At 41.8% G+C, this 13,581-nt stretch overlaps 1 protein-coding gene and 1 long non-coding RNA gene across 3 annotated transcripts in view; one reads left to right on the top strand and one right to left on the bottom strand.

Moving 5' to 3' along the window:
- Positions 1–269: 269 nt before the first annotated feature.
- LOC131465535 (phosphatase and actin regulator 1-like) overlaps positions 270–13,581 on the top strand; it is a 44,218-nt gene continuing 30,906 nt past the window's right edge. The window contains exon 1 of one of the 2 annotated variants that reach the window (XM_058638317.1): positions 270–559. In XM_058638317.1, the coding sequence (XP_058494300.1) occupies positions 448–559 (112 nt within the window). In that variant the 5' untranslated portion in view covers positions 270–447. The remainder of the gene's footprint in view (positions 560–13,581) is intronic. The other variant, XM_058638326.1, reaches the window with a different exon arrangement.
- Positions 11,139–13,569, bottom strand: LOC131465547 (uncharacterized). The gene is made up of 4 exons (XR_009241322.1): positions 13,017–13,569; positions 12,378–12,488; positions 12,109–12,232; positions 11,139–12,001 (listed from the first exon to the last, which is right to left on the bottom strand). It is a non-coding gene; the product is annotated as an uncharacterized LOC131465547 (long non-coding RNA).

Raw genomic sequence — 13,581 nt, forward strand, 5'->3', positions numbered from 1 at the left:
TATTTGTAGTACTTATATTGGTCATATTTATTATTTAACTTTTTATCCCATTAGGAAGTACATATCATATGATGAGAATAGTATTTTATCGATTACAATTAAAATTTGTATTTTTTATGATTATTATTTTATGCTTTCCATCTTTATCTGCCCGCCCCCCCCCCCCCCCCCCCATCTCTCTCTCTCCCTCTCCCTCTCTCTCCATGGGTGTGTGACTGTGTATGAACTCCATCCTCCCCCATCAATAGCAACCTCCCAATGTGTGTTGGTGTGTGTGAGTGAATGAGGGAGAGACATATATAGAGAACGATAGAGAGGAAGACAGAGAGAGAAAGAGAAAGAGAGAGAGAGCGAGAGAGAGAGAGAGAGAGAGAGAGAGGTCCGCGGCTCCGCGTCTGCCCCGCGTCGACCACAGCCAGCATCACCAGCGGACAGTGGTTCAAATTGATGGCGACCACTCCAGGCAGCAGCACAGACCGACGACCGATCAGGAGACTCCGCTCCAAGAGCGACACACCTTATCTGGTTGAAGCCCGACTCTCCTTCAACCTGCGGACAGGTAGGCGCTCATCCATCCATCCATCCATTCATCCATCCATGCTGTCTCCAAATCCTCCTCCTCCTCCTCATGTGAGATGTTTGGCCAGATTTCATGTCATGTGGGTGGACTGCACATCCCAAATACTTTACTAAAAAAATCACCACAATGTCACCACAACAGCCATGCTATCACTAATAACTCCTGTTATAGTATTTGAGTTGAATGTTGATCCCCGCTGAATTCTGAATAATACATGGCGAGATGTGCTTTTCCCGTAAGACAGGAGGGGGGTTGTAAAATGTTATGCAACTTTGTGCACTGATGCTGGTGTTGTTTTTTTGGCGCAATCGTTAGAGAGAAACATGACGTTTACTCTATTTTAATGTATGTAGCCTTGCATCGAATTCGCTTCACGTGTTTATTATGATCGGGTGCATGCTTCCTATATGCGATTCAACGCAGTTACATAATGTGAAGAAGCGTCAACGTGACCTGTAGTAGTCCGAGCGTTTGGCAGCTGCTGCGGTGCAGAAAATAGAATGGGACATCCGGTGCATTCAGCATCACTAGTGCATTTTATTATCGCTGCATTTCAAACTGTTGTGAAGGATCCCGCGATGATTGTCCTTGTGAATTGCCTCCTGCCTCCACCATCACCCCTCACAAAGCGCGTTGCATCCCTTGTTACCATGGTGACTTGGCATTTTTGTGCTGACTCAGTCAACGGGTTCAGATCGTCTGCACGTCATAGTGTAATTCAGACACACGCTGTGTGTTTGACCGAGGACAGATCTCGTAGAAGCTGCTTTTTTTCTTTTTTGTCTCTCCCATTAGTTTCATTAACATTAAAATGGGAGGATTGGTGTGTGCCCACGTGCGTAATGATCGCGTTGACGTCATCAAGTTCCACATTGTTTGTTCCCATGGTGCATATGAAAGCTGGTGCCCTTTTATGTAATCCCATGCACCTCAGTTTGCTGGGGTCACACCCTTATCTATCCACTCAGCAGTCTGTGAGAGAGGAATACACCACGCCTCTGGCTCACTGTAATGTTTGGCTGTAGGCCAGTTCAATGAGGGGTTTAATAGAACTTATGCTGCGGCTAAGTTTGGGGGAGTGATTTGTAGATGCTTTGTTTTTCACTTTATACATTCCCCATTGGATTGTATGTCTTTCTCATCTTATTATATATTGTATTTATCGGTGGTCTTGCAATGGCAGTTGTTTTAGAGAGGGATGCATTTTTTTTTATTGCGTGGCAACAGAGAATGACACATATACATGTGTGATTTTTGCATAAGCACTGATCTTATCAGGACCTATAGTCCTCAGTAGACCCCAGAACAAAACCTGGTTCGAATGAGCCAGAAAGTATTTTCTGAGTAACTGGTTAGGGTTAAGATTTGTATTGTGGTTGGATTAAGATTAGGGTTAGACCTGGTTATGGATAACACTTTGTCCAAATGCCAAATATCCAGATTATTAAATATATAACTGCCTATATATTATATGTGTATATATATGTTTTTTTTGTAAAAAAAACAACAAAAAACATCTTAATCTGTGCAAAAAAACATTTTTACAGTAAGCTTTTTGGTCAGAGACATTCAATATGTTGCTGGGTATAGTGCACGTATAGTGGTAAAGTTATTTATTTAAAAAAAATGCATGAATGAGTGTCTCATACCAACAGTCTCATATCCTTAAAAAAACATTCAGGTTTTGGAGATACAAGACAGATATATACAACCAAATCTGCCATTTTGTAGAGTGAACGCCCAATGAATCCGTTTATTTAATTTCTGCTCACATGCCATGTCTCTGTTGGTGTCAGTATGACTGCTGCTCCCAGGTGTGCAATGGGCAGCGCTGAAAAAGAGCAACGCTGCCCTGGTGTGCTCTCCCGGATGAATGAATCGCTCCTGGATGAATGAATCCTTCTCTTCAGCCTCTAGTGTGTTTTTCTCAGATAAGCCTTTTTTTTTGCAGTTTGATGCAAATCTGTTCAAACCAGAGAGCGTTTAGCCTGTGGGGGGGACAAGCTTGTTGTCAATGACAGGACACTGAAATGTGTCTCCATGGTTCTGTTTTATTACCCTCCTCTACAGTGACCTCATACACAGCATGGGGGTGGCATGGAGGCGATATGTTCAACAGCACAGTTGACTCACTTCCACATAAAGAAGTGGAGCAGGATTCATCTTTGTTATTGCCAAGGAAACCAAAAGTCTCATGGTTGTGCGCCCAGGTGCTCAATAATGATAAATGACCAGAGGGCTGCAAAGGACTTGAAACAAGAACCAAGCAATTATGTCTGTAGTGCAGGTTCAAATAAGATAATAGCTTTGGTTACTCTTTGTTTTATACACATTTTAACACTTTTATGGGGTCATTATAATGGTTTTACACACAAGCTGCATACAAAAATGACCACATTCATAGAGTAAGGTAAGGGGGACACAGGGGAAGGACACACTTGGTGGCTTTTGAGAACACTTTTTCTATTTTGGAGCTATGAGAACTGTAATGTTTTCATCACTTATAAAACCCACATTCATATCCAATACTTTCAGGTTATAAAGACATGTTCACTGTGGCCTCTGCTGTGTGTGATTTGTATTATATTTGTGTAATGGATTAGGGTCAAACCTGTTCTCTTGTTTTGTGTTTAGGCAGCTGATATTTTGATATTTGATTCTCTGATGCTGATCTGATGCTGATGTGCTCATCCACGGTCTATAGCCAGTCTATTCTTCTTCATAGTTTGATTTACTTAGCTCTTACTTACTTCTAGCTCTTATTTGTACCCAAATGTTTAAATGCACTTATTGTAAGTCGCTTTGGATAAAAGCGTCTGCTAAATGACATGTAATGTAATGTAATATTCAAATGGTGGCCCGTGGAGAAAGATATAGAGAAACACTTTTCACTGTCACCTCAAATATTCGTACATCAATTCAATACAGTATAGTCTGATAGGTTTGATAGCAGGTTTTTTTTGTATTCTGTTAAAGGCACTTTGAGATGTCTGCGGGTCGTATATGACACGTGTTTCAAAGAGAAACAAATGCTAATATCCTGCACCTTTTTGATTTCATGCATTTTGAGTTGCACCTGAGATGACAAACATGTTTAATTTTTAATGTAAAATAGCTCCAGCTCTCTGTGGTGTGTGAAGGAGAGGTATGACCAAAATATTTTTATTACTAGTTTTTTAAATGCACTTTTTGATGCACGTTTTAAATGACACAGAAAATGTCTGGCCCAGCTCATTTTCTTGGTTTGAAAATGCGGACCAGCTGAATTTGTGATTGCACAGTCCTGGTCTCTAGTTATCTCTGCGTAGATTCAGTCTCTGCTGCAAGTTTTGACTCTTTTTTTTTTCCCCGAAATGAGGCTGTAGTGTACAAATGACAGACACCGTGGGTGTCTAATGAAATCAGGGAGCATGTATGAAACATTGCTTCATTGCATCGGCCTGTTTAGCATCTGTGTTAATCTAATTTGCCCCACAGATAAATGGCCCTGCACGCTGCAGTCACAAAGATGGCATCAGTTACTTTGCAGCCATTAACAGCACTATCACCTGTCATAAAATATTACAGGGTGGAGGAGTCGATGGATGGTTGACCTACTTAACGGGTTTGATTTCAATGATTACAGCCTGTTATTAAACTTCATATCTTCTCATTGTCAGCTCCGTTCCCCTCTCTCACACACACACACACACTTTTTTATATCTTAGTGAGGACACATCATTGACATAACACATTCCCTAGCCCCTTACCCTAATCCTAAAACCAGGTCTTAACCCTGAAAAGGCCTTTTAAAGTTGTGGGGCCCGGACAAAATGTCCCCATGGTCAAAATGTCCTCACACAGATAGGTTTGTATGTTTTTTTGGACCTCACAAAGATATAAATACAAGTACAGACACACACACTCACTTTGTTCTGGACTAAACTGAGGGAAGTGTGTGGAATAATCATTATTGTTTACCTAAGGATCTTATCTAGCACAGATGCAGAGATATGTGCACGTGAGCATATGTGAGTGCAGGACTAGTGGTACGTGCACACCAGTGCCACGTTTAGTGTGCCGTGCATGCATCGCTTCTAATTCAGCATCCGTGTCAATGGAAGAGTTTTGTCTGCTTGTTTTTGTTTGCTCATCATTCAGCAGCCCGGTCCCATCTGCTTCCCTCTGCAGACTCACGCTGCACACCAAAAAAAAACCAAAAACACTCCAATTTACAGGCATTAGCATTTCAAATGTTCCTCTGATATCCGTCCACTGAAGAGAACACACACAGCGCCTTTCCTCACATGATACAGGCTAACTTCATTTTCCTCTGCTTCTCCATCCCTGCTCTGTGTCCATTCTACTCATTTTGTGAACACTATTTGGAAACACCATGAAATTAAATGATGCACGTTTCATTTTTTTTTGCAAATACATTTTTGTATGTAGTTTCAACAGAGTACATTACAGTGGAGTTTTGCTCTTTTGCTGTTTCAAAAAAAAAAAAGGGTTCATTTAAATAGCTTAGTTTATTTAGAATGACATGCAACACAATCTTGAAATAAATCTTTATCTCACTATGCCAGCATTTGCACGTGGTTTAGAAATACCATGCAGCATTGAAATGGCACTGTAAATTTAATTCAGTCGTTGTTTTTCTGTGCACGTTGCAGCCGCGACGCACAGGTCAACTTGTCCTCATATGATCAGGGTCTGTCCTGGCATATGTACTATTAATAGCAGTTGTATGTTAATTGAGCTGAACAGCTGGATGGTGCGTGCAGTTTGGAGGTGTGTGGATCTGTGACCACTATACTTGGCCTGAATGCAAAAAGACTATAAGCTCAAGCCAAAACCTGGCTGCATTGCAGCTGTTGCGCGACATAATACGAACACTTCCCAGAGATTTTGTGTATTTTTTTTGTACAACATGGCTGCTCTGTATTATGATTTAAATGTTTAGATTCTAAATGTAAACCAATGTTTGTTTGGTTCAGACAAAATGAACAAAGAGAGTCTCTAATAAATCCAACTAACAAAAAGGCAAAAAAGAAAAGAAAGGCAAGCATTAAAGCAACAGACAGGACTGGGGAGCACAAAGGCTAAATACACTAGGGAGGCGGGGACAATCAGACAGAGGTGAAGCTAACGAGACACAGGTGAAACACATTAGGGCGGGGCAGGCAATCAACAGGGAAGCCAGGGCAGGAAGTCAAATTCGACAAGGTGTACACACGAGGAAGAAGCACAAAATAAAACAGGAAACTAGAAACATATCTCAAAACCCAAGAAAGAGTCCAAACAGAATAAATATGCTGGGATAATCCAGGGGTTGTGACAAAGGTGCACACAGGAAGTGGTTATTTTTATGTCAAATGGAGGCAACGGCAACATTGTGCTGGTAAAGGGAAATAGACTGCAAATGGGTTGGACAGGTTGTGGAAAAAATACCAAACATTGTACATTTTGATGGGATTAATGCTTCTTGCCCCCTTCAGCCCCGTACTGCCACTTCATACCGAAGTCTTCCAGTCTTTCCTCTGTGAAGTCAATAAGGAAGTAAGAATATGTTGAATAGCCACCAGGGGGCATCTCTGCTGAGTGCAAAAAAAAAAGAAGAGAGGGAAAAACAGTATGACACATATTAACATGTGATTCTGGAAGCTTCAAAACATGAGTTCGGATTCTTGTGATGTGATGTCACTACCAGTTGCTTTTAATGCACAGATGCTCCCTCAGCTCAGTCAGATCTGAAAGTGTTGTTTGACAGAGATTTCAGGTGAAGGACGTAGTTTAATAACATCACAACAGTTACACATGGCAGCATCCGTCCACCCATTCATCCTCTACCGCTTTATCCTCCACATGAGGGTCGCAGGGGGGTGCTGGGACAATCTCAGCAGACATAGGCGGGGTACCACCCCGGACAGATCGCCAGTCCATCGCAGGGACACATTTAGAGACAAACAAACCTGGCAGCATTATGTTTGTAAGTAATGTGCAAATCCTTTAAGCAAAAGCTTAACAAATGCCAAGGATTTTGGAGTGTACATGTACTCTTTGTCTCCGAAATTGAATGTTTTAAGGCTCAGTGCTGCAGCCACAATACTCTAAAAAAAGCTAAACTCAACACATTCACCACCCACCACCCTCTGCTTCTCTCTCCTTTTTCTGCTTTTGTTATCCGAAAGAGCACAATCAATACTCGACAGTTGCATAGTGGGACAGGACAGATCCACGCTGCACAGTTTTATGTAGCTGCTCGGTTTACCTGCGGATTTACAGCGTTGCGTTCGAGAAAACACAGCATGGCACAAACGGGACACGTGTGCATATTTGCTGATGCTGATTTTGCACGTTTGAACCCTTTGAAGATCTAGTTCTCTTTTTTTTCCCTCCGCTGGAATCCAAAAGACAAGGTGACCACAAAGTCAAGAAGAAGGGAGATTTGGCGATGTCTGTTTGAGCTCTCTGTTCTTGTTGTTAACAGAGAAAATTGAATTTTAGATTCACTTTTTGAGCTGGAGCCAGCGCAGAGTCTGATGAATGAGTAATATTTTTAGATGTTTGAAGAGATACTGGAGGCAATTTGCAAAAGTGTTTTGCAAAGTGGTGATAATTTGTGCCAAGATTTGTAACTTCTCTGTCTTTGTCTTTTCCAATCCCTCCTTTATACCGCCTCGAACCCAAATCACATGCACACAGCACGTGCTTTAAGGAGACCATCATATGCTCGGCTGTAACAGCCTTGCATCACAAAACGTGAGCATCAGCATTCATCTTCGCCCAAATGGTTGCACATATAGGCTTTCTTGTGCTGAGGCATCCCAGGCCTGAATAAAACATGAGCAGGGAAATCAGATAATAATAGCAAAGCTATATCCTCGACTATCCTCCACTGCAAAAAAGGATTTAATAAACCACTGGTGTCACCTGGCTAACAAAACCTGCCAACCTATGTAGCAAGATGGTAGGTGTTTTCAGTGAGAGTCTGCATGGAGATGCATTTTTTATTTTATCCCCTTATTCTGTGCATGTGTGTGTGTCACACTCAGAAGCGTGGGAAAGGCTCCTGGCAGTGACGTGCTCACCACACACACACACCAGCTGAGAAATAGCACTTCTTTTTGTTCTAAATCCTCCCAATGTGAGGAAAAGCTGCATGGCGATTTGCTTGTGGCTCATAGTTATTGTTAGTGTGGCAGCACATTGAGCAGAGTGGGGGTAAAGATGCCGCTGTAATCTGACAAGAAATGTTAAAGAACTGGGGGTTGGTTTCCGTGAGAAAAAAGGAGTTTTGAACGGCGATGGCAATTTCCTTAGAAAGAAAATGAATTGATATTACATCAAGACGATGCATAAAAACATTAGAGAACATGAAGTGTAAGCATACAGCGAACATTTAAAAGCACAAACAAACTCACATAACATGAGGGAAAAAAACAACACACAGTATCCAGCAAGATGCCTCAGGGGTGGGTGGAGGATATCCCCACAACCGTAATGGCGGGGACACACCATTAAATGGACATGACAAACGACGACTGCGAGGCTTTGGCTGCTTCCAGAGCTGTTCCCAGAGTGCACCAGCTCTTTAGGACATTTCTGCTGAGTAAGAGACTTTCCAGAGTCGGAGCCACTTCAACACTGCTGCAAAACTGGGACTCAATTCAATCAAAGCTGCATTGCACCACTTAGCAGTGTTACTTCAAATCGTCTCGCTTGCAATGCTTGTGCTCACAACATGTTTTTTTTTTTTTTTTTTCTCCTACACTTCCAAACCTGGCAAAGATTATCAGTTTTTCAATGAGGCAGAAAACACTGTTGGGAGTATATTTCATGAGCTGGATGTTTGTTAATCCTCAGATTCACAAATCTATTATTGGAGAGGATTACCATCAGGTATTTATAGAATACACCCATTTACATATCAGCTTATATCGTGTAGCTTGTATCAGTACAGGATGGATATGAATTGGGTTGAATTGAATTGAAAAAGATTGGGTACCCTTGAGCTAAGATACCTAATCCCCATTGCTCATTGTTAATTGGACACTCTAAATTGACCCCAACCACAGGGAAGCCACCCAGTGTTGGTCCCATGCCGAGATAAATGGGAGGGTTGTGACAGAAAGGGCTTCCGGCGTAAAATAAAATGAAATACTGTATGCGGATCATACACAGCGGCCAATCTGAGAGAGGGAGAAGCTGAAAGGCAGAAAAAATTGCATGTACTGTTCAGACAGTTCTGTAAGCCCGTAGTATCCTGCAGCATCATAGTGTGGACATTTTGGGCAACGGTAGCTCAGTGGTAGAGCGTGTGTCTTTCAATTCAACCGTTGTGGGTCCTTGGGCAAGACACTTAACCCCATGTTGCTCCTGACGGCTGTGCCTGGTCATCAAGACCGGAAAAGTGCTATTTTAAATACAAACCATTTACATTTGTATTAAGTTGGACTTTAATAATCAATACCGCACAACTATACCTTTACGATGTTGTTATTGTACTATAATGCAAACTGTTACAGAGAGTTGGTCTTATTTCTGTTTCAGTGTCAGTGACGGCATGGGGTCAAATCAAGAGCTGTTGCTTGTGGATTTGAGGTGACTCATTGTATTTTACGATCCACTGAGAATTATCCGATAGTAATACGTGCATTCGTGTCAACAGTCCTCGCTCATCACTAACAAGAAAACAGCCAGCCTCTGATGTGACAGGTTATGTAACATGGTTACCTGTGTTGAAGAGGAGGAGATGTGCTCATCCTAACTTTAGCAGAGCCAGAAGAGGCCACAGGAGGCCTGAGCTCTTAAGTACCACTCCATACTGTGGTGTTCATCATCAAAAAAACCACGCTGGATGGATTGCAGCTTCACTGAGAGGGAAATCACAGAGACAAGACAGAGCACCCCAGAGGAGAGCAGCAGCACTGCCTGCTACCATTAGGTGTTGCGACGCTCACAGCTCTCATTTTAGCGGACTTTATTTTTCTGTAATGACACACACTTGCCGGCTGTCAAACAGTGTAATGTGGTGAGCATACAATATAGCCAAACCTTATTACCTCAAAATTGCTTTTTTATAGCTTCCTGTCCACCGCTCAAGTGTGCAGTGTTACCTTTTGTTTTATTAAACCTTTCATTCGAGATGACTAAAACAAAAAGTCCTCACATGCATCCATTACTCTGTAGTCATTAGAGTTGTTCATGCATGAAGTGCAGCCTGCGACTCCATCACGTTGCCCACAACACCGTTTCTTAATTAGGGGGACAACATGGAGAAACAAATTGTGTCGTTTGCTCTGCAGAAAACAGCGAACACTGCATTGTTTCGCTCTTTGTGCAGGCAATATGAGGAACAAGACGCATCTTTTCACCCCCTCCCTGAAACCCCTAGAGGTGATTGCACTCATGCATAATAGGTTTAAATACCAGAAAATGATGTAGTTCAGAACACATTTTAATTCCGACAGCCTCTACATGCTTTTATAGAAATCTGGTGTCGTCTCAATTTCATGGGAGGTTGGTCTGTGAAATTATGACTAAATCAACTCGCAGTTACAGAGCACAAAATACTGAGCTGAACTGAACTGGGCAGTTTTTCTGGAGCACCACTTCCATCTAGTGGAGCAAAGTTGTTCCTGCAACAGTGGGCTCCTGCACAAGGTGCAGTATTAATGCTGAAATGATTTTTTTGGATTGATATGTTTATATAACAGTAAATGGATTAATTGAATAATACTGATTAGTAACCAAATAACATCAAATAATTTGTTTCCTGCAGTCAATTCTTAGATGATTGTACATAAGATTGCATTATTAAAATGATATATGAAGTACAACACTGCAGTGAATCTTCCCTTTAATTACTCTGTTTTTCCTTGTCCATTAATTTCACTGTTTAATGATAATAAATAATAACTTTTTTTCCATTCCCACGTGGAAAATAAAATCATTCTGGGCTGCACACATCATACAGCCTTGTGCATGTCTCACCAGACAGTTTCCAAAACTATAGTATATTTCTCTGTTAATTTCATTCAACTGGAGTCTCTGGAGTTAAATGTAGATTATCGTACAATCTTGAGTTTCTTGTAGGCCTTGGAGGGGGAGAAAATATCACAAAATGATTCACAAAATGTGCAGAATTAGTGTTGGACTTTCAAGCCTTGGACCAAGTGTCACTGGTGGGCACGTAACACAAAAAAAGAATGAAGATATTTCTCAACTCTGAGAACGTGAACCATCATGTGCCTTTTCAGCACGTTGTTTAATCTAAAGGCTTTGCTGCAGATCTCGCACACGAAGGGCCGCAGCCTGATGTGCTTCTCTCTACGGTGAGCCGTCAAATGGGATCGCCTCTTGTAACACATGCTGCAGTCCTCGCACTTGAACGGCTTCTCCTCCGTATGCTGGACCATGTGAACCTTGAGCTGGGCCGCACTCCGCCAGCCTTTCCCGCACGTGTCGCTGAGGTACGGCTCATACGTCTTTTGATAGAATTTCCTTCCGCACACCGGGCATGGGTAACCACCTGTGTGCCTCACCATGTGTGCTTTCAGGCAGTGTTTTGTGCTGAACTGTTTGCCACAGGAGGAGCACACACTGGGCTGCTGTTCTCTGTGCTTGCTCTGGTGCGGAATCAGATAAGCGAGCGATTTGAAGCTTTTCCCACACGTTTCACAAACGTGTGCCGTTACAGTGTCGGTGTGCGCTTTCCTGTGATTATCTAAAAGTCCTTGCTTAGAGTAACATTTCTTACAGGTGGAGCACTGATACAGCGGTTTGTTCTGTTGACGCCGCACCAATTCGCACAGCCTCACTAAGGTTCTCTTGCACAAAGCGCAAGGGTACGAGCTTGTGATTTTATGTAACTTGGCATAGTGTCGTTTCAAGAGAATGATTTCTGAGTCTTCAGTCTTCTCTGAAGACTGAACTGAACTTCCGAGTTCAGTTCAACTTGCCTTTGTTTCAGAACTTGTCTCACTGTCAGGTGACTGGAAATTACACCCACCAACTTTGGCTCACAGAACCTGTCCGACTCCCTCTGTTAGTCAAACAGCCATAAGAGACCCTGTGCATTTTTAGTTTGACAACAGAACCAAAATGTTTCCCACAAGCAACACACCTGAAGGTTCTTGATGAAGTCCTAGTGTGAGTTTTTAAGCAATTTTTGTCCATATCTTCATCATCATCAGGCTCACTTCCATCAAAAGGTTCCAGTATTACTTCAACGGAGGCTCCTTGGTAATCCGTCACATTACTTTCTTCTTCATCCTGTTTAAACTCGGTTGCAAGTGCGTTGCCGCCGCGGTCGTCCTCAGTGAAACACGTGGATCCAGATATGACAACTTTATCTCCTTCGTCATTGACGGCGTTTGGTAGGTGGTAGGACAGGCTGGACAGTATGCAGTCATCGCCAGAGGAAGACGGACGGAGCTATAAATAAATTACAAAACAGAACAGAAAATAGAGCCAATATCTAAAAAATAAAATAAAATAAAAAATGTATTAATACAAAAGATAATTGCAATTAAAATAATGACCTTGTGCAACTTCATGCCTGTGATGTTTGTGATGCTGAATAAGTGTATTCAGAGGCTGAGGTTGTTTTATGAAATCTGCACACTCTTTCAAGACAGAAGGGGAGAGACTGAGCCAGAGAGACATCTACAGGATATGACCAAAACACAACAGATGTCGTAAAAACATTGCACTTTTAAATATTTAAACATTGCAGCTGTCAAACAACAGCTGCTATCTATAATATTATTTTTACTGCATCAGTCCCCGAGAGTGTATGCCCACTACTTACTTGTTCAAGGTTTGGAACAGGCAGCAGCTTCTGAAGGTTTTAGAGAAATTTCCACACTATTGTTTCCAGAGCGGAGTCATATTTAGGGCCAAACACTGTTTGGAATATTTTCTGAAAAAAAAAAAAAAAAACATTCATTACATTTGACATTATACTAGCAAGTCTCAAACTCAAATAACCTGGGGGCCAATGAGCATGTAGTCAGGCCAGGAAGGGGTCAGTTAAGGGAAAAGAAAAGTCAAACCTTTAAGCTTAAAAGCTTAAAATTATATCAAGATAATGCATCATGATATCACAATAACAATATCTGGGATGATATTTCACAGATTTTCAAAATAAAGGCGTAAAAGTGATATATCAGACAAAAAAAAGACACATGAGATGGATTGGAGGATTGGAGGGCAAACAAATTAAACCCCAAATAATAATATACACATTATACAGTAGCTATTAAACTCTGTTATGATGATAATGAAAGAGAACATTCAACTAAACACATTTTAATGACGTTGCTAATAATTGCCATTACATTGCATTATTGCACAGAGCTACATGAATACAGCATCACCACCACTGTAATTACAGTGACACATCCAGCAGCAGTAGCAGTAGCAGTAGCTCATTTATTTTTCTTCTTACCCTGAGCTGATGAACTCCTCCAGCAGACCATAGTGCACCACAGCTCCCTGCTTCACTATCTGCCACAGAGCTGCCGACACGAGCTGCAGAGAGGACAGGGGGGGGGGACCTGGCGACACAAGCGACCAAGTTAGCACAGATACCATCACACGCCTCTCAATATTCTGACACCATTTCCGTCAACAGAAGCCGACAGGGTTCATGCTGTCGCCTGTCAAGCTAAACGCTAACATTAGCGTGTAGCTAATGCTCGTTGTACGCTCACCATGGTCCAGTAACGTGTTGCTCATTACGGTCTTGTGGACTTTTTTACTTTAGCTCCATGTTAAAATGTCACAGCTATAAAAGTATCTCCCCGCTTCCATTTGGAACACGGCGGTACGTGTTACGTAATTTCGTACGTACAAGAGTGTGTATTTATTTATATCACATTCAAATATAAAAACATCATAGCACGTATGTCAAGACATAGTAGAACAACGTTAGGAACAGGATTTAAAATAAATGAAAGAAACAAAAGGGAGACAGGAGACATTCTGAGACATCGAACCTTACGTAAGTGGAA

The sequence above is a fragment of the Solea solea genome, chromosome 1, assembly GCF_958295425.1.
Source record: "Solea solea chromosome 1, fSolSol10.1, whole genome shotgun sequence".
In the NCBI taxonomy this organism is placed as follows: Eukaryota; Metazoa; Chordata; class Actinopteri; order Pleuronectiformes; family Soleidae; genus Solea; species Solea solea.